Raw genomic sequence first — 19,705 nt, 5'->3', positions numbered from 1 at the left:
GTCCCTGATTTCTGTATTGGCTCAGCTACATTGTTGATGAGGGTCTCCCTCAATGTACTCCAAGTTTAATTAAAGGTTAATTGATTGAAATGTCTGATTTGGTAACAGTTAGTGTTGTAGCTCAACAGTTAAGCTAATATCAAAAATTAGGAAGCCGTGTTATTATATGAGAGTTTTACTTTAGATGAACAGGATTTAAATAGTGCTTCACCTTACCTAGGGTAGAGGTTAGGTCCTCATTTTTTTCTTTTGGAACAGTGTACAGGGTATTATCAAGGTATAATGAGAATGATCGGAAAGAATGATGAAATGTTATCATTTAGTATTCATATTTGCTCTTTCACATACCCTTCACATGAGAACATGATTACAAATCTATAAATGCAAAGACTTTTGTTTTATTTGTCAGATTTATTAGCTTTCTGCCTGATACTGGGTGGAGTTAGTTCTATGATTTTTCTAACGAAGTGGTTTGAGATATGTTAGCACATTTTGTAAAAAAAAAAAAACAGTAGAACAAAAAGCTTTTTTTGTCTGAATAAAAGTATTAAAATTTAATGTTTGTGCAAAATGTTCAGCTGTAATGTGGATTTTCGTTTTTGAAGTTTTTCCACTTTTCATTTATGCTTATATTGACTTAGATATGAAAATATACAGTTAATCAGTTCCCTATAAACAACTGCATTTCCAAAAAAGGTGGGACGCTGTGCAAAATGTAAATAAAAATCGAATGCAATGATATGCAAATCATGTAAAAATACTTTTAAAGGAAAATACTACAAAGACAACATATCAAATGTTGAAACTTAATTGTCTTTTGAAAAATACATGCACATTTTGAACTTGATGCCAACAACACGTTCCAAAAAAAGTTGGGTTCTTTTAACAACACTCTGTAAGCATTTGGGAACTGAGGAGACCAATTGCTGTAGTTTTGAAAGGGAAATGGTTTCCCATTCTTGTTTGATACAGGATTTCACCTGCTCAACATTTCAGGGTCTCCTTTGTCATATTTTTCATTTTATAATGCACCAAATGTTATCAGTGGATGAAAGGTCTTGACTGCAGGCAGGCTAGTTTAGTACCTGGACTCTTTTAATACAGAGCAATGCTGTTGTAATACATGCAGAATGTGGTTTGGCTTTGTCTTGCTGAAATAATCAAGGTCTTCCCTAAATAAGATGTCATCTGGATGGTAGCATATGTTGCCAAAACATGTATATGTCACTCAGCATTAATGATGCCTTCACAGATGTTCATTGATACAGGATTTCACCTGCTCAACAGTTCAGTTCAACAGTTGTCATATTTTTCATTTTATAATGCACCAAATGTTATCAGTGGATGAATGCCATGTGCACTAATGCACCCCTATACCGTTATGAATACTGGCTTTTGAACTATGCACTGATAACAAGCTGAGTGGTCTTTAGCCTGAAAGACATAGTGTCCATGATTTCCAAAAAGAATTTCAAATGTTGATTTGTCGGACCGCAGGACACTTTTCCCACTTCCCCTCAGTCCATTTTGAATGAGCTTGGGCCCAGAGAAGGTGGCAGCATTTCTGGATCCTGTTTATGTATGGTTTCTTCTTTGTGTTTTAGAGTTTTAACTTGCATTTGTGGATGCAGCGACTAACTGTTTTCACAGACAGTGGTTTTCATATGTGTTTCTGAGCCCATGCAGTGATTCCCACTAGAGAATCATATCTGGTTTTAATGCAGTGCTGTCTGAGGGCCCAAAGATCATGCCCAGCAAATATTGGTTTTTGGCCTTGTCCCTTGCATACAGAGATTTCTCCAGATTCTCTGAATATTTTAATGTTATGTACTGTACAGTATGAAAAGCAAAAGTTCTTTGCTATTTCATGTTGAGAACTGTTATTCTTGAATTGCTGCACTATTTGGTCATGTAGTCTTTCACAGAGTGGCGAACCCCTTCTCATCTTTACTTCTGAAAGACTCTCTGGAATGCTTTTTTTATATCCACTGACCTGTTGCCAATGTGTTGCCAAGGTGTTTTTGTTTTTTTTTTGTTTTTTTTTTATAATTACACAACTTTTTAAACTAAACAAATTACAACTTTACCAGCCTTTTGTTGCCCCCATCCAAACTTTTTCTGGAATGTGTTTTTGGCAGCAAATTCAAAATGGTCATATATTTTTCAAAAAACAATACAATTTCTCAGTTTCAACATTTGATCTGTTGTCTTTTTACTATTTTCAATTAAATACAGGGGTTAAATGATTTGCACATCATTGCATTTTGTTTTTTTTACAATTTGCACAGTGTCCCAACTTTTATATAGGGTTGTACTTTATACCATCATTACCATCTTTATTCTTTGTCCACTCTATTTAAACTGTATGTTGTTAGTCATGGCTAAATTATTGTTCTTTGTTCTTTTTGGCATTATTTTTGATATGTAGTACATAGCCATTGTTCTCTTAGCATTCTTATTTGTCACTGTAGCCTTAAACACTAAACAGGTACACCTGACAGATATTAACACAATCCATGAAGAGGGTGCTCAAAGTGCCCTTAGTACATCTCATTCTGATTTTGCCGGCTACATCATGCACTATTCACCACAATACATTAAGAAAGCATTGTGAAATTCTGTACCAGCATGCAATCCCAAATGAGAATCTGTTGTAGGTGTAATACTGTCTGAATACTGTCTGCCTGAATTATTCTGTGGATATGGGCCTTCTTTCATACATCAGACCCCCAACTTTCTGAACACTGCCTGATTCAATTATCCTAATTAACACCAACAGTAGGGTTACTAGAGATTGCTGTGGAGTTCCTTAAAATTCCTGTATAGGCTAAAATAATTGACTTGGCTTGTCAGCTAGTTAACATTAGCATATAGCCTCCTTTACCTCACAAGGTCAAACACACAGACTTTAAATAGTGCTGAGATGGTCATTTGTTTATTTAATTTTTATTTTTTATTCATTTTATTCATTATTCATTTTTTTAAGAACACTTACTACCATCCAAATAAAGATGGTAAATCAGTCTGTGGATGATATTGCTAATATTTTCACTATGCTGTTAAAACTTTATATGTGAAAAAGGCTGAGAAGAGATCAAGGAAATGGTCACGTTCTCTTATCTTCACAATTAATATGGCAAATAAAGCTATACTGAATTATTTTAATGAAATGAAATGAAATGTATGAATGAAAGGATATTATTAAATAAATATTTATTATTCAATAAAATAACATCAGAAAGTTTCCAAACAATGTGGAGAAATTAGGAAACTTATGCACATCTATTGAGCTACCGCCACATGACCAGCTACCACCACTTGACTTGGACTAGCTGCACACTCCCACTCTACACTGAAGTTTTCATGGACTCCTAACTACTCCTACTATTACTACTACTACTACTACTACTATTAATATTAGTAGTATAATAATTTTGTAGGTAGTTTGACCAGAGGAGGATGGGTCCCCCCATGTGAGCCTTGGTTCCTCCCAAGGTTTCTTCCTCAGCTCTGAGGGAGTTTTTCCTTGCCACTGTCGCCCCTGGCTTGCTCACTTAGAGGATTTAAATTTCATGTTAAAACTTTGTCTTTAATGGATTTCTGTGAAGCTGCTTTGTGACAACATCAGTTGTAAAAAGCGTTATACAAATAAATTTGACTTGAATTTGGCTTGACTATTGAGGAAAAAAAAAAAAAATCTATAGTCCAAACACAAAACAAGGAAACACTTGTGGCCCTGACAGTATATTAGAATAGAGTGGGCAAAATATATGACACCTGAAAGACCGTGCTTCAATTATTTAACCTAATTCTATAACCACTTTGTCTTCTCTTGAATATGGGAACTAATATCCTTACTGTACAACACTGGAAAAGGATTTTTCCAAAACTACCAAGGCATCAGTAGAGAAGTAAGCTGTGGAAGGATTTCTAGCCTTATTTTCCATACACACTGTTTTGAATAGAAATATATTTTTTTTCAAATCCCTTAAGTTCTATACACGCTAATTCAGATAAACATGGAAAAGGGGCTTTACCACAGAATATTTTGATGTGGAGCGGGAATGTAAAGTCTATGACAACACACATATCACTGTTGTCGGAAGAAAACCTTGTATCTCCATTTTTGACGTTTTTTAGACACAATTTGAAAATACCTGTTGTCCTTTACATGTCTTAAAATGTCTTGGAAAAAAGTCTGGTTCCATTGACTTGCATTGAAAGTAAAGTTATCAGTGGAGATACAAGGTTTTCTTCCAACAACATATGCAAAGATGTTTTCAGTGAGAACTAGTGAAGGGACTATATTTTGGATGGATTGTGATGTGAAACATGGTTACATGCTTTTCAGCATCTACATCAGTGTTCAGTTGGAACATTACCTGAATCCACAAGAAAAAACATTATTACCTTTGGATGACCATCTTAGTTCCCACTGCAGGGCTACAGTTTATGATTGAGCTGCTCACAGATTCATTGTCAGCCCTGGGCCCTGTCTGTCTGAAGGAAAGGGCAGTATGGCATGGTTACAAATCCCTCAACACATTTTGTTATTTCTACAGCCGACGGAACTGTACTGTATTAGATCTTTTCATGCTGGGATATTGGAAATAAGAGCTTTTCTCAAAAGCTCTGCATAATAAGTAACATAAGTAACAACTAAAATATGAACAGTCATTCAGAGTGGTTTGATTGGAAGAGCTCGGTGCTAGCGAAACTTTCCAAGTCAGAATTATTCACAGCAGGGAATGGAGGGCTTCTCTTGGATGTTCGGCTAAGCAGGTCACTTCCGGGAACTAGCTAGTTCTAATGCTAGTTCTTCGTGATGAAGTGCATAGCAGTGTCAAGTGTAGAACCCCATTTTCACAAGCTTGTTCAAAATGAAATTGCAAGCTCTTTCGGAGAAAAAACCCTTTAAAATTTAGTTCATCGCTTTTAAAAAGTAAAACGATCTAAGAGAAAGAACATGTTCGGCTAAAATCTCTTTAAATTCAAAAGATAATGTATACTGACAATCATGTCTATTACATGTAAGTATTGCTAGAAGTGGGCAGAACTAGAGAAAGAAATTGTTCACAGCAGTGGCGATGAAACCAAACAGAGGTACTTGACCCATGACCAATAAATGTTAGAAGTCTGTCAGTGGTTATCTAAAAAGACTGTCATGTATTCTAGCTCACTGGTGCACAAAAACTAAAACTAGTTTTTCAAGTTCAGTAAAGGTACTTCAATTCTAAGTCAGTCATTGGAATAAATTTGGTAGTCTATTGTCATGTCTTTGTTGACTCTGAACATGAAAGCATGCAGCTGAAAACAACCTTATAAATAAGTATAAGCAAATGCATCACATCACACAGATAGAGAGGACCACTCATCTTTAGCACACAATGTAGAATAAGGAATACTACAAGACTCACCAACGATAAGTTTAAGGGCTGAGTGACAACCCGAATTCAGAGGCCTAAGGGCATTAACTGAAGCATGACAACTTTTATAAACAAAGTTGCAGACTCTGTCCATTTTGGGTTTCTTTGACACTTAAAGCACTACTGCAATAGAGCTCAAGAAATTAATGAATAAATAACTAACTAAGGTACACTTTATTGTTCTGCAAGAAATGTACATTCAAAAAGGAGATGGTCACTTCTTGAAATAATACACAAAAATGATTTTCACAAATTCATATTTATATAAAATGCAGTAGAGACATTTTTACATCACATAGCATTATACTGAATAAAAGCCAGAATTTATGAAAACAGTGCTCTTCAATGAGTGTTCATCATATTTCACCCTATAATACTTTACAGATTCTATTTTAAACAAAATTAAGAAATCTCACTAAATACTGCCAATTTCACTGGTCCCTCTCCATTAACACCATCTGCACAAATCTGTGCCATTTAACCCTTTTACACTGGCCAAATATAAAATCTTAAACATTCACACAATCTCCATTCATTGCAGCATTTCCCCCAAAACAAGTCACTCTTGAGATTTAGCTATTATGGTATATTCTTTCATTCTATGCCTTGTACTTGCACATTTTGTTTATAAACCTATCTGTACCTGTAGTTCTTAAACCAGTAACTGGTCCACCTGGCACTCAAGGGAATAAGGACAGTCAATAGAACAAAACAGTGGAAGCATCCAAGATTAAGAATGGCTTTGACAGAATTTTATAATGAAAGACAGTGCAAGCAAACACTAAACTTACATGACTAAACCTAGTTTCTCCTTCAGATTTATCCCACTTGAAGCAGGATGATGTGATGGAACAGAGGTGTCAGTGCTTGAGCCAAGGGTGAGCAGCAATGGCTTCTTTACTACGGTCTCCATAGTCATAAAGAAGCTCTTCTTCTGCTTTAATGTCTCTCGATGCTACCAAAATAAGATGAGGTATGCCATTCAAGTCATGTAGTCTGGTCTGGCAGTTCCCATTTTTGCTGTGGTTGATCAGTCGGCCCAGTCGATCAGTTTCTTTAGTAGCATCCACACTACAAGAAAGAATTTATTTATTTATTTATTTTTAAACAGCCTTGTTCTAAACATTAACCGTATATATAAACTAGACCCAGTCATGTTTCCAGTGGGGACCAGGTGAGGTAAATTGTGTGACTTCCTGATTGGCATTCTCGTGTGGCAGATAGAGGGAACATGCGAGACTGCACAGGTGCCCTAATGACGCAAATCTAAAGTGTGCGGTACAAATCACCATACTGTTTGGAGGACCTACCCAGCACAGAAGAGTACAGGGCCATAAGGTGATCTTCCAGGAGCTAGCTAGTTTTAAAGATGGTTCTTCCTGATGCCTAAAAATAGTGTATGCCAATGTCAAGTTGTACCCCCTAGGAACCCCATTTTCACATTTAAGAAGCTTGTTTATGAAATGAAATTACATGCTCTTTTGGGGAAAACCAATTTTAAATTTCCATCATGTTTTAAAAGTAAAATGGTCTAAGAGAAAGAACATGTTTAGAAATAAAAATCTCTAAATACAAAAGAAAATGCATAAGCATTACTAGAAATGGGCAGAACAATGGCAAACTCTACCTGTGACATACAGTATTATTCTGCCCCATCAGTAAAACATGGAGCAATTACAGTACATATGCACAGCACAGTGAATGCACAATGCTGTAAAAGTTGTGCCTAAGCAGGTGTACTGAATATTGACACAAAGGCAGTACCATCTTTGGTAAAGACTTACCAGTAGTTTTTGTTGAGGTGATGAAAGTAGTACATGTAGCAGCCTTTTGTAGGGTCTTGAGCATACTGTGCCTCTCTTTTCTTGGCATCAGCAATTTGAAGTAAATCTCCATGATACTCAACAATAAACTGGCCTTTACGGAATTCTCTGTCTGCAAAAACCCCTCTTCCTTTTCCTTCAATATTTTTTACCTGTTTACAAAGAAAATACCATTGTCCATCAAGTTAAATAAAATACCAGTTTTACACAAGACAGTAAAGGTATTCTTATTGATTAACCTTGAGTCCATCTTCCACGTTGTTTGTGATTAGGTCATCAATGTGTCGCTGCTCTTCAGACTGTTGACAAAATTTGAAAACAATGTTTATAGTCTTCTAAAGAATCTCATGCAGCATGAGATTTCAATCATGGTCACTCACCTTCAATTCAGCTTTACTTTTTCTGGAACTCCGTCTAATGGGATAATAATCTGTGACCTTCCGGCTGTGCTGGGGATTTTTACTTTCTGCTCTGCAAATAAACAAAATGAAGAACGCATGAGTGAACTTGTTTTTCTTAAAACAAACCATACAAGAAACATTTATTTTGTTGTGTTTACTTCTCCAATTCCAGCTGAGCATAAATATCAGTATAAGTAAACTTAAAATAAAGGTGTTTCAAGATTAAAAACACATACTTTTTCTGGGTTGGCATGTTCACTTTGACTTTAACAGGGGTCCCAAGTTCACATTTGTTTGATAGTAACACACCAGAGGTTCCTTCTTCTTCACGGAGTGTAACAGTCTTCTCTTTAGGTAAAGAGGAGATCCGTGCACCATTATTCTCTTGCTTAGAATGCAACTCTACTGTGAGTCTCCCTGTAAAAAAAAATTAAAGAAACCATGAAAACCATTTTAAATAGTTGGATACACACCTCAGACATCAGATCAGCTTATAATCCATGCTAAAGTGATGTGATATGATCTGTTTTTCCTAATAGATTCTACCAATAGAATCAGAAGACAAAGAAACTGATCTCTGACGACGATCACATCGCTACTTACAGACAATTACCCTGAAAAAAGAAGTAGCTATAATATGTGCACCAAGAACTGTAAATACGTAGCCTACTCGCATTTTGTGAACAAATGTGGAAAGGGAATGTGAAGAATCAAACGAGCAGCTTTAGTATAGCAAACCTTAATTTGAGTGACTTACCGTCCCCGTGCTTGCTTGTGTCACTGACGTTCCATGTGGACGAATTTTCTTCATTAATAGGCAAAAGAGGACTCTTACGATGGGGAGAAAGAGGACTTGCAAAACTGTGTGGGGTTGATTGTTCTTGACATGTCTATAAATGAACAAAAATTAAATAATAAAAAAATGTATGGCTTGTCAGAAACCATTTAAATTCGATCATTCGTAATAAGTCATTAAAATGCTATAGGTTTTTTGTTCGAGTTGTAGCGGAAAGATCTTTTCTTCAATCTTACCATTTTCGTCTCATGTTTGTTTTCTTTGGCTTCTCTTTCAACTTTGTTTTTGCGTGGCTCGATGGTCAGCGTTTTCTTCTTGCCTTCACAAAAAAGTGAAACAAGATTATCCAACTTTTCAGAGACAAACCTCGCCATTCTATATTATACTGCTGCTCACTTCTGTCTGCACAACAATAAAGCTTTCACAAAGAACTAGGCTTTTTTATTGTCAAAACAAATCCAAACCATCTCATAACTTTAAAGGGACTACACAAATACATCAAAAGAAAACTACTTAGAAAAGAGTAAAATAACGTATAGACCAAGCGTTCTGTTAATTATTAAAGTCAGCCCTGTGACGTTATATCTACAAAAATACTGGCGACATAGTCTGGTTAACTAAACAATATAGTATTTTGTTTACCTTTTGCCATTTCAGACGTTCAGCCAACAGTTTATGAATCAGGAGACTATTGTTTTCCGGCAAAATGTCCTGTAAAAAAAAATATATATAATAGTAATAAATAACTTCAATTCGATTGTGCTGTTACTGAACGGCTTAAAAGAACGCGAGCTTCCGGGGTTTTTAAAAATCTACCACATCGTTTATTGGTTTGCTGCTAGAGGAAGAACCTTGTGATTGGCCCAGATCACTCAGACCTTTGTGCCATGCAGGGGATTTGAACTCTGAACACCTCCCCCTGCCACTTCAGCCACGGTGCACTAAATTGCGGATTTTTATTTATTTATTTATTTATTTATTTATTTATGAATGAATGTTGCCGCTTCTCATAATTTTATTTTCCCTTCAATTCTCAGAAATAACTGAAGTCAAATGACTTCCTATTCATGCATTGCTAGCCACATCCTGTTTGCTGAAAGTGTTTTATTTTTATTGTGTAAACTGTCTATGTACACAAACTCACAGATAAGGAGAAACCGCCCTGTTCTTCGATAATAAATGTCGATATACAAACTTAGGTAGAGTTTATTTTCCAACACCTACATTTATTCTTGTTCAATGGTTGTAAATTCTAATCTGATGTAAAGTTAAGGCATTCTAATGGAAATAACTTTAATAGCATAATGAATCTTAAACGAATCAAGCATCCCGAACAATCTAGTTACAGAGACTAGGACATGTGCCAGAATCCTAGAATATGGATGACCCCTTGACACGTTGTTCGTTATATCTAAGTTTTATCATCACTTTTTCTGCAGAAAAAGAACACTGGCATTCGCTTTTTATGCTTAAAGTGGTTGTCCAAACATTAAGGCCATGGCTACTTTTCTTCTTTCGTCTCACCAGTATATTCAGAATTTAAAAGGGTAGTGTCTACCTAGGTTTTATCAAACCTTAGCATTTTTTGGAATCACGTCTCAAATACATAAAATACGACTTTTTAGGTGGAATGGCCATACATTTGTTATTGTAATGATATTGCATTGTGGGTGTCAATATAAAGTGACGGCCATATTTGCCGGCTGGTGCTGTGCTGTAAACAAAAAGTGTCGGAGGGAGAAACAGGAACGCTTCAGTGATTTCAGGACGTTTTTAATTCTTCAATTTATAATGTCTCTGGGAATGTCTTACAAACCTAACATCCATCAACACGTTCCAGGAACTTCCGTGAATCAAGGTATTACAAATTTGGTCTTTATTCTGTGAAATATGTTGTATTTTTCGATTCAAGATTCGCTGTTGTAATGAATACCTGGGGAAAGCCCGTGTCGGTAGTTTTTGTCCAGTTACATATTTAAGGTCAGATCCTGCAAGCTGATTCATATCCGCCATTATTAGCCTATCTTAAAACCCTTTCTTCTCTCCCACGCAAAGTTTTAAGAGTGAAACTTCATCAACAGAACGACTCCGCGAAAACTCCATATATTTCGCTTTGTCCGGATGGTAGTGGTGTTAACAAAACGTGTTAAAAATGTATCACTTAGCTGCTGAATTCTGTATGTTCTGCTTCCTCCATGATAGTCTTCCCAAAAGGCTAAAGACTGATCTGGATAAGAAATGTTCTAACCCTTTAATGACACCCAGCGTTTACAGGGGCGTATTGCACAATAAATGGAATTTACGCCTGCTCAAAGTACACAAAGCAACAAAGCGAGAGTGTGGGGCTTGTACTGCCAGGACAGAAAATAATGTACAATTAAAATTTTTCTTCCATATTTAAAGGGAGATTCCACGTTTCTCAAAATGTCAGCAATCGTTGTGATGTAAACAAAGTCATTCAGTTTTACGTTCAGTTTTACAGCGGTGGTGATAGGAACCAGGGGTCTCAATATCTACAATATACATATAACCATTTTATAAACTATCCCAGCCCACCAGTGAACCTATACGTGTCTTTAGAAGAGGATGAGTTCCCCTTTTAAATCTTGGTTCCTCTCAAGGTTTCTTCCTCTTGCTCTTAAGGAGTTTTTCCTTGCCACTGTTGCCATTGGCTTGCTCATGGGGGCTTGGACATGGATTTTTCTGTAAAGCTGCTTTGTGACAACACCTTTTGTAAAAAGCAATATATGAATAAACTTTGACTTTGAGTTTTATATGTACATAAAAATACATGTACATGCACATCTCTGCCAGGAATGTACTTTAAAAATGTTTAAAGCCAAAAGCTTATTGCAAAACTATTGTAAAACATTGTTTCAGCCATAAGACAATGTATTCATAATCATTTCTTGTAGTAATTTTCTGTGAAATAGCTTTTAGAAACATTGAACAATTGGTTGTCTGGTTTTTATCACCACCACTGTGATCAATTTGTCTGTGAACAGTTTCTGTATGTAGGATTGTTTCATATCAAACCACTCTGATTTACTTTATGATTTAATTACGCATTCTCTTTCAATTCAAGTCAAAAGTAAGTAGTCTGCTTAATTCTGCTCATTTGTTTTTTTTTTTCTTTTACCAAATAGCAACAACTACACATTCCCAGTCTCCAAATATAGCAACACTGCAGTCTTATAGGCCTATTGTGAATGACTTTGGACCACCATCTTTGGGGTTTCCCCAGGTGAGTTTATACCTAACCTATGAATTGGGTAGAATAACCATACATGATAAATGGTCACTGAATTTACTTTAAAAAACATTGATGAGAATTTTAATAATTTTCTGGCAGAGCACCAGTGGAACACAAGTGCCTCAAAACAAATATGCTGAGTTGCTAGCTATCATTGAAGAGCTGGGAAAGGAAATCAGGCCAACTTATGCTGGGAGCAAAACCGCCATGGAAAGGCTAAAACGAGGTAAGGACGAGAATATGAGCAACAACTACTACTGATGCTGCTGCTAGGATATGATAAATAAGTATAAACTAACACAATAAATTTATTCTATTATTTGTTAAATGTACTCACTTTCTAAGTACAATATTACATACACAATTTGTTTATACATTGTACTATTAAAAATTATTAAAGTACAAAATTGACAAGGCCTAATGATGCAAATTGTGAAAGCATGTGCTGCATACACAACCTTCCTTGTAATTTAATATACCTTATGTTGTTGAATTTCAATGTCATGTTAATGTCAAAGAAAATGTCAACTCATATTTTAAAATCTTTATTGGACAGTGTCCAGTATGTAAGAAATAAAAAAATCTATAAAATGTTGACTGTTTATCTCCTTTTTCCAGGGATCATCCATGCCAGGGGTCTTGTGCGTGAGTGCTTGGCAGAAACTGAAAGAAACGCAAGGTCTTAAAGGCCAGCTCTATTCCATCAGATGCAAACCAGGGATCCATTTCTCCAAAAGATAAAACTACAAAAGACAAATGCACCAACATGCAATGAACAGCCTTTCCTCATCCTGTTGTTTTCACCATGACACCCAAATGCCTTTTCAGGCACATAAGTAAAGGCTATTATAGAGGCCAATGTAAAATGTAGCAGGATATAGAAAGGAAAGGCAAAAACAAGCTCAATTTGTACTTGACAGGAATTCCCTGAATATATTTATGTTCCAGTTTGGGAACATTATAATCTCTTTATTGTTTCTAATTGTTTAAGATATGTCAAAACTTTACATGTTACATTTAAATGCCTCTTTGTTTTCTAAAATTGCATGGCTGAAATTAGGGCATTTAAAAGCAAGTAGGGTCTTCAGAATGTGTCAAACGTTATGTAACGTTACGGTTTGCGTCTTCATATTTATTTATCACCAAGTGTAATAAATGAAACATTTTCATGTAGACAGTTTCATCCTCTAATTCTCTTTGCCAGATACATTAATATTGTATTTTCTAAAAATAATAAATCAGTTTGGTAACTGAATACTGCACTGACCCTTTATTACTTTTGTACTTCGTTTTTTAGTGATTTTAATTTGTTATTAGGCTACTTCTATGCACGTGTAACAAATTCAGTGCTGACCGATGAGTGTATTACAGCATTTTAATCGAACGCACATTTGCGTGCAGCAGAAAGAAATAGCATCATGCAACTGGCCAGACTTTCTATCAGTTTAAGATAAGTACACAAGTATTCGTCCTGAATGCAATCAATGGGTTTACTGAATAAGTTTGAGGGCACAACAGTGGAAAATGTTGCATCAGCTTGTGTTGCCAACATTACTGTATTAATTCAGGAAAACTCAGAAATGCTGTTTTGAGTGATCCTGTCCATAGTTGACCTGTTGGAGCCTTATTCGTTGTTATTTCCTCGCTTTGCGTCAGCTGACAGCATTTCTTTGAAGAGTTTCTTTTTCTCCAAGTTTTCATTAACCTTTGTTCGTTTTTCTTGCTTTCTCGTCCGCGACTCTTCTTTCATTTTTAGCAGCTCGCTGTCGTTCCCTTTGTACACAATGTCTAGTTTTTCACGCATGATCTCCCGTGCGCGCTTCCTGTTCAACTCCACTGACCTCGTTTTATGACACTGGGAAAGAAAGTGACAGAATACATATAAAATAGTAATATAAATAGTAATTGTTGAGATACAAAAACAAGATGCTTTTTGAAAAAGGAACATACCTTTACTACGACACCTGTCGGGATGTGCTTCAATACAACGCAGTTGCTGGTTTTGTTAGTAGCTTGTCCACCTGGTCCAGAACCACGAACAAACTGTTCTTCCAAGTCGTTCTCGTTCAATACTGGCAGGTCAGTAAGGTATTTTTTTCCTGCTCCTTGAATGATAGACCAAAGTGGTAAATATCCTTGACTTAACGTTCCTCTAGTCAGTCTTCTTGTACTGAAAAAGATATTCTGGACAATAAGCCGCGAAGTCATAACGCGTGGTCACGGGGCATGACTTTTAAAAAATTCTCAAATTTAGTGTATGGAATTCTAAACACAAATTAACGATATGACTGCTTTTTCTGTTGTGTATTTACAGTCAGATTCCCCAAGACTTTTATAAATGCCTATACCCCCGAGAAACCTAAAAGAAACCGGTGAGACACTGGCTTGGCTTGAGCTCACACAGTGAAGCAGTGCATTATAGTCACGCTCAACCCTCTTCTTCTCTTTCCATTGGTGTAGCAACGATTAGTGCATACCGCCACCTACTGGAACCTGAAACAAACAACGGAAATCTGAAGCAAAAACCCAAAGACCACCTCACCAAAGGTGCATCTCACAACTTCAATAGCGTGTCTTCGTTTTCTTTCCTTGCATCTTTTCCTCGCGTTTTCGGGATGCAAGGAAGAGAGGCAAGGACAAGATGCACTGATGGAGGAGTCGACGACAAATGAGATATCCTTCACTTGGTCGTCAATTTAACGACTTGTTACTTGGCTTACAGGATTGGCCATATACAACACATTCTATTCTCAACTGACTTTTCACATGAGCATTCTTTATTCTTCTTTCTGAATTTAACCATATCAACAATATAATTAACTTTCATCAGCCTTTTGCAGTACCATCCACCGTAATCATCCAGTAGGAACATAGGGTGAAGGCAGCGAAACTTTATTGCAGACCTACATCAACAACAAATACTTTCACAGTGTTCTCAGTAAAATAAGAAGAATAATTTTCAACTGAAACGAAAAATGGGGCATCAGTAGACACAGGAGCAGCCAGACATGTAATGACAAACTCAATATTCAGAGAAGGGGTGTCCAATCTCATTTTCAAAGGGCTGGTGTAGTTTTAGGGTTTTATTCCAATCAAACAGGAGCACACATGATTATGTCTCAGCCAAACATCTGTGCTCCTGCTTTGTTGGAATGAAAACATGCTGCCACACCAGCCATTTGTGGATAAGATTAAGACACCCTTTATTCAGATTATGCTGTGCATAGGTATTAGAATCTACAACTTATTAACCATACCATTGTAAAGGTGCATCATATAGGAATAAATGAATACTCATATTTTGTACCTACACACCAGAATTAAAATATGTAACACCTGCTGCTTCCAAACACATACAGTGGTTACACTACACTACAATAGCCTATGTATAATGTGTAATATACAACGCATACATACTACACGCATACTAGCTGTGTAATAAGTATTACTGATGTAAGCCTTCATCTGATTTGTAGACCCTACTAGAGAACTAAAATATAGCGTTTTACGTTATTTGACTCCTCATCATTTTTGCAGGGCCTTGTTTCATTGTGACACAGCTTACTCGACACTATTAGGGTTTCAAAATATATACGTTGATTTGCTCCATCAGCTGTCACAGTTTAACGACCAAAGCCAGCAGGCGGAGCGCTACATTCTGTTTTAGTCGTGTGTGAGAGGAAACAGTGAAGGCAAATCGTTACAGAAGTGATCACGCAGATGAAGCGGGCAAACAAGCTTTGGTGTTTAAGATGGCATGGATGCACCCATTTCGCCATTTAGGGGCTTGCCTGAGACAAGAAGAAGAAGTGACTCTGCAAAAACTACGATTCCTTTCACGTCTGCGAGGAACACGCCATAAACGGGCTGCATTTTTCAGATCTGCAACGCGGATGTAATGAAGTCAAGGGCACTCTACATTACTTCGCTGGAGGCTTTTACAACGTGACGTTTCTAAGCTATGTTGGGTGCTCAACGAAAAGCTGAATGCCTTTTCATATAAGCGAGGAATTATACAAATGTATCTCGTGTGCTGCAGTTTGCACAAAGTACGATATGAAGACACTTAACGCAAACGCCTGAACTAATGAGTTAATGTCAGTGTGTCTGTGAGAAGGAAAAGGAGCCTTTTTCCATTACGTGGATACTGCATTTTATCCGGAAGGACTAGAACCTTTAGTGTTATCACATGAGTAAAGCAGGACTGAGAAGCGAAGACAAAGATTAACTGAAGGCGATAAGATAAAAACTTTCTGAATCGGTAAGTGCATCGAAATGTCCAGGTTCGGTTTGTGTCCTGTTCTGTGTTGTGGGGATGTGTGATGGGCAGTGCGGCCATCAATCTCTGATTACCATGCTGCAATGTTGCTAGGAAACTGATTTGATGGAGATGTTTGGTTTACTTCAGGTCAGCACTGTTTTTCAGCGGCTATTCATATGAAGTTGTTCGGGTGATTCGTGCAAAGAAATGTAGGACCGCGCACCGATCGTTTCAAATAAAATCGGCTTCGTGTGAATTAAATGGTACAAAAATTTTGTAGGTATACCAAGAATGTTTGAATCATGACGCAGTACGATAAAACGCTGTTCCCTATATACACATTCGGTGAGTTGTGTCACACCAAGATCGAAAAATGTAATATTCATTTACATGCAGCTTGTTGTGCGTGATTACGTGATGTAAATAAATTGCCGCATTTTAAAAATCCACATAAATGTTTTGTAGAACTGCATTGTGATCGGCATGATCTAGCAACATCTATAGGCCCATGCTCTCAAACTGTCTTCATGAGGATCAAGGATTATGTCTGATGGAATATCAAAGGCAGCAACGTTAAACAAGTTGGCCTAGCAAAACGTTCCTGATATCTATGCATTTTTTAAATCAACGATATTCACTATACGAATAACAGTGAATAAATAATGCATTATGGTCACATGCCGGCCATGCATGCTAAGCGCTTCTTTTATCAGATATTAGCCTTCAGCCAGAATCATAGGTAACCTAATATGGAAAATTTCAGTATTCAGTTTTTCTAACCTTGACTGAGCTTGTTATAATGTTTCATTGTATCATGAATTGGCCTATATATCATGCTGTATATGGGTCACTGTTCAGTTATGCAGTGCATATGCCACTTTGCGCATATAAGGTTTAATTAGTTCAGTATTATGAAGTTCATCTTTTGTGGAGTTTACTACTATTAATTTGAGAGTTATAACTGTATAACTGTTTAACATCAGGTGCTATCCTCTTAACTACATAGAAATACAGTAGCTTAAAATACGCTTAAGTATTATCTTGGTGATTTAAACTCCTTATCTGGTCAGAATAACATAGACTTCTTGAAAATGGGCAGTGTTCAAAATAAACTGTGCATGTGGGTGGCATTGGGAGTTGTGAGTGTTTGTGTGGGTGTAATGGCTGAGTCGTTCTTTGCCTGTCCCTGGATGTGCTATGACTGCAGTATGTGCTTTCAGAAGTTGATTGTTTGCTGTAGGCCTTACTTTTGATTTTCAGAAAAATACATATGTATTTTTTAAGTTACATAAGTAAAATGCATATGTTGTCTACACCAACATGTCTTATTTTCCAGCATGATTAAGCTAAAGCTTTTTTTTATGCTGATGCGGTCTTCACCTCTTCATCTACAAATCACATTTCATCCAACTTTTCCATTACCAATCAAAATTGATATAACAAACTAAGCGGAAAAAGGATATAGTGATCATGGATTAAGGTTTGCCCGCATTTATTGTGTGTGAAGGTCTGACTGCCTTCTGCTGTGGCAGGTTATTGATTACTGTGCCATCTACTGCCTTACTTTTTTGATCACTGCTCCGCATGCACATACAGACTGGTACCATCACCCATGGGGGCAGTGTAGTTATGTCTGGGAGTACATTTAAAAAATGTATCAAAATAACTATGTTTGTGACAAAAAAGCTTTCCTGTACTGTGAAGTAAAACAGCAAAATCAACACTCTTAAATGCTCTTTGGTTTGACAAAACCTTTAATTGGTTTAGACCCTTTACATTATATGGAGGTATTTTAAACTTTACAAAGGTTATTCATACTCGCACATCTCATGGACAAAAATGGTTCTTTAAAGAACCACCCATCAAAACGTTCTTATATGTTATCACTCTAAAGAACCCTTAAATAAAGGTGCCAGTCTTCATTGTTAAGAGTGCAGACCACACTTACCCTTGGTCTACCACTCTTTGTGTTTTACTAACAGACTCTGCAATGTTTGAAATGTGTTAATTTAATGAAATTGAGGACTATATACAAACAAAGTATGATTATCAGTTCTCATGAAATACAAACAGTATGTCAGGTTAATGGCTCTTTTGATAACCTTTAGAGATGCATCTGTAGCTTTAGGGACACTTACTTACTGTTATTTTGTTGACCACACAGCATAATTGTGATTCTCCTTAAACTTACATCAGTTACAAAGTAATATAGTTAATGTGTGTTTCAAAAATATATAATGTAAGGTCACTTTTATTTGTTTTTATCAGCTGCAGTGACACACTACATTACAGGGAAACTGAAATAAATTTTATTTCTCCTGTTTGAAATGTCAAAAGTTGAATTCTAGAGTTGTTATGCACAGGTGAATTTGAAGAGGAAGCACTCTGTGCTACTTTGTTCATCTACATAGTGACAGATTCTCTAAATATTTTTCCACCATTCAAAAAAACACAAAGTAGCCATGATATTAAAGTATACCCACTCGCTTTAGAACAAGAAACAGGTCTGGTCATGTATAGAACGAAAGTTGACAGTAAAACATTCCTTGCATACTTTGACTTTAACAGGGTGACTGCATTAAATGTATGAATGAATGCTTAACTCTCCCTCACTGTTTCTAACCAGAAAAAGCCAGAGTCTGGCCAGATCTAATCAGGACAGATGTCTGTTGACAGATTTATGATGCAAACCAATGGAATGTTTTATAGAGTAGGCCTGGTACTTGGCTTGATAGAGAGAAAAAAGAAGGAAAAAATGGCAGTACAGCAGATCAGCTTCAGAGGTCCAGTTATCTAATGCCTGTACTATAATGCCCATTAACTGTGGGTGAAAGCTTTACTCAGTAAACACATGAATATGACCTTTTGGAGGTGTTTCAGCTTAGTAGACTAGGAAGAGATAAAGAAGTAGACAGTTATATATTTCATTACAACTTAGCTAAGGTGGACTCTAGAAAACCCCTCACACCCACTTCTTTGTGATCAATATTTTATTAACAAGCAAACGAAAAGAACACAAGAACTATGTTTAAAAAGCCCAGGACATGCCCACAGAGCTCCCCACAACAGACACAGTACAGAGTCAACAATCACCACTAGACATCAAAGTAGCAACATCAACGACGACAGCAGTGATGGTCAGTCGCACACCCACACAAGAGGAAAAGACATACATACCAAAGCAGAAGATATATAAACAAATTAATAACTGAACAGATAAATTAATGAACTCAGTGTACTGAAGTTTCCACCCCCATTTCTATTTTTGATTTGACCAGGACACAATTGTTCTTATTTTGGCCTTATTTATCCTGGCCATTGTACATTCCAAAAGAGTGATGTCTCAAAAATAAGTAAGCCAAAGAAGATGCACAGGAGTGGAGGGTTCATATATTTTCAGTACTGTCTTTTTGGCTGTTGTGAGGCCGGCCAGAAAATCCTTTTTTGATGAGCAGAAAACAATTCTGCGGAGTAATCAAGTAGGAGGAAAGTCTGGGGATCATTGTGTACAGATTTTCCCAAAATATTAGAGAGAGTATCTTGAACATTTGACCAAAAGACATTCACGATAGGACACGTTCAAAACATATGCATATATATATATATATATATATATATATATATATAGACTGCTGCTGGATCTTGTCTAACTTTACTTTTAAACAGCAGATTAGGTGTGACACATGCTTTTTGTATGAACTTAAAATGAATTATATGGTGTGCTGGTTTTTTTGAAGTAATAAAG

The 19,705-nt window shown here is 36.5% G+C and overlaps 4 protein-coding genes across 7 annotated transcripts in view; 2 read left to right on the top strand and 2 right to left on the bottom strand.

Annotated features, from left to right (window-relative positions):
* Positions 1-5,666: 5,666 nt before the first annotated feature.
* Positions 5,667-10,686, bottom strand: kmt5ab (lysine methyltransferase 5Ab). 2 transcript variants are annotated; one of them, XM_036598499.1, is made up of 9 exons: positions 10,380-10,686; positions 9,089-9,157; positions 8,683-8,765; positions 8,408-8,540; positions 7,887-8,067; positions 7,630-7,720; positions 7,489-7,548; positions 7,211-7,401; positions 5,667-6,497 (listed from the first exon to the last, which is right to left on the bottom strand). In XM_036598499.1, exons 2-9 carry the CDS (start codon positions 9,096-9,098, stop codon positions 6,287-6,289), a joined length of 960 nt encoding a protein of 319 aa, XP_036454392.1. In that variant the 5' UTR covers positions 9,099-9,157; positions 10,380-10,686; the 3' UTR covers positions 5,667-6,286. The 2 variants fall into 2 exon arrangements, with proteins under 2 accessions (XP_036454392.1, XP_036454393.1); XM_036598500.1 differs by having other exon boundaries at positions 10,613-10,661.
* On the top strand, positions 10,169-12,954 carry LOC118827216 (cyclin-dependent kinase 2-associated protein 1-like). Its single transcript, XM_036598502.1, has 4 exons — positions 10,169-10,304; positions 11,593-11,690; positions 11,799-11,925; positions 12,318-12,954. Exons 1-4 carry the CDS (start codon positions 10,238-10,240, stop codon positions 12,383-12,385), a joined length of 360 nt encoding a protein of 119 aa, XP_036454395.1. The 5' UTR covers positions 10,169-10,237; the 3' UTR covers positions 12,386-12,954.
* Positions 12,955-13,060: 106 nt separating this feature from the next.
* Positions 13,061-14,223, bottom strand: cunh12orf65 (chromosome unknown C12orf65 homolog). Its single transcript, XM_036598501.1, has 2 exons — positions 13,650-14,223; positions 13,061-13,554 (listed from the first exon to the last, which is right to left on the bottom strand). The coding sequence occupies exons 1-2, from the start codon at positions 13,905-13,907 to the stop codon at positions 13,324-13,326; spliced, it is 489 nt and encodes a 162-aa protein (XP_036454394.1). The 5' UTR covers positions 13,908-14,223; the 3' UTR covers positions 13,061-13,323.
* Positions 14,224-15,385: 1,162 nt separating this feature from the next.
* The window catches only part of LOC118827213 (membrane-associated phosphatidylinositol transfer protein 2-like), a 91,157-nt gene continuing 86,837 nt past the window's right edge, over positions 15,386-19,705 (top strand). For all 3 annotated transcript variants that reach the window (XM_036598497.1, XM_036598496.1, XM_036598498.1), the window contains exon 1: positions 15,386-15,960. The gene's annotated coding sequence lies outside the window, so the exon portion shown is untranslated. The remainder of the gene's footprint in view (positions 15,961-19,705) is intronic.

The sequence above is a fragment of the Colossoma macropomum genome, unplaced genomic scaffold (assembly GCF_904425465.1).
Source record: "Colossoma macropomum unplaced genomic scaffold, Colossoma_macropomum, whole genome shotgun sequence".
In the NCBI taxonomy this organism is placed as follows: domain Eukaryota; kingdom Metazoa; phylum Chordata; class Actinopteri; order Characiformes; family Serrasalmidae; genus Colossoma; species Colossoma macropomum.
This window is presented reverse-complemented; position numbering and strand designations above follow the sequence as displayed.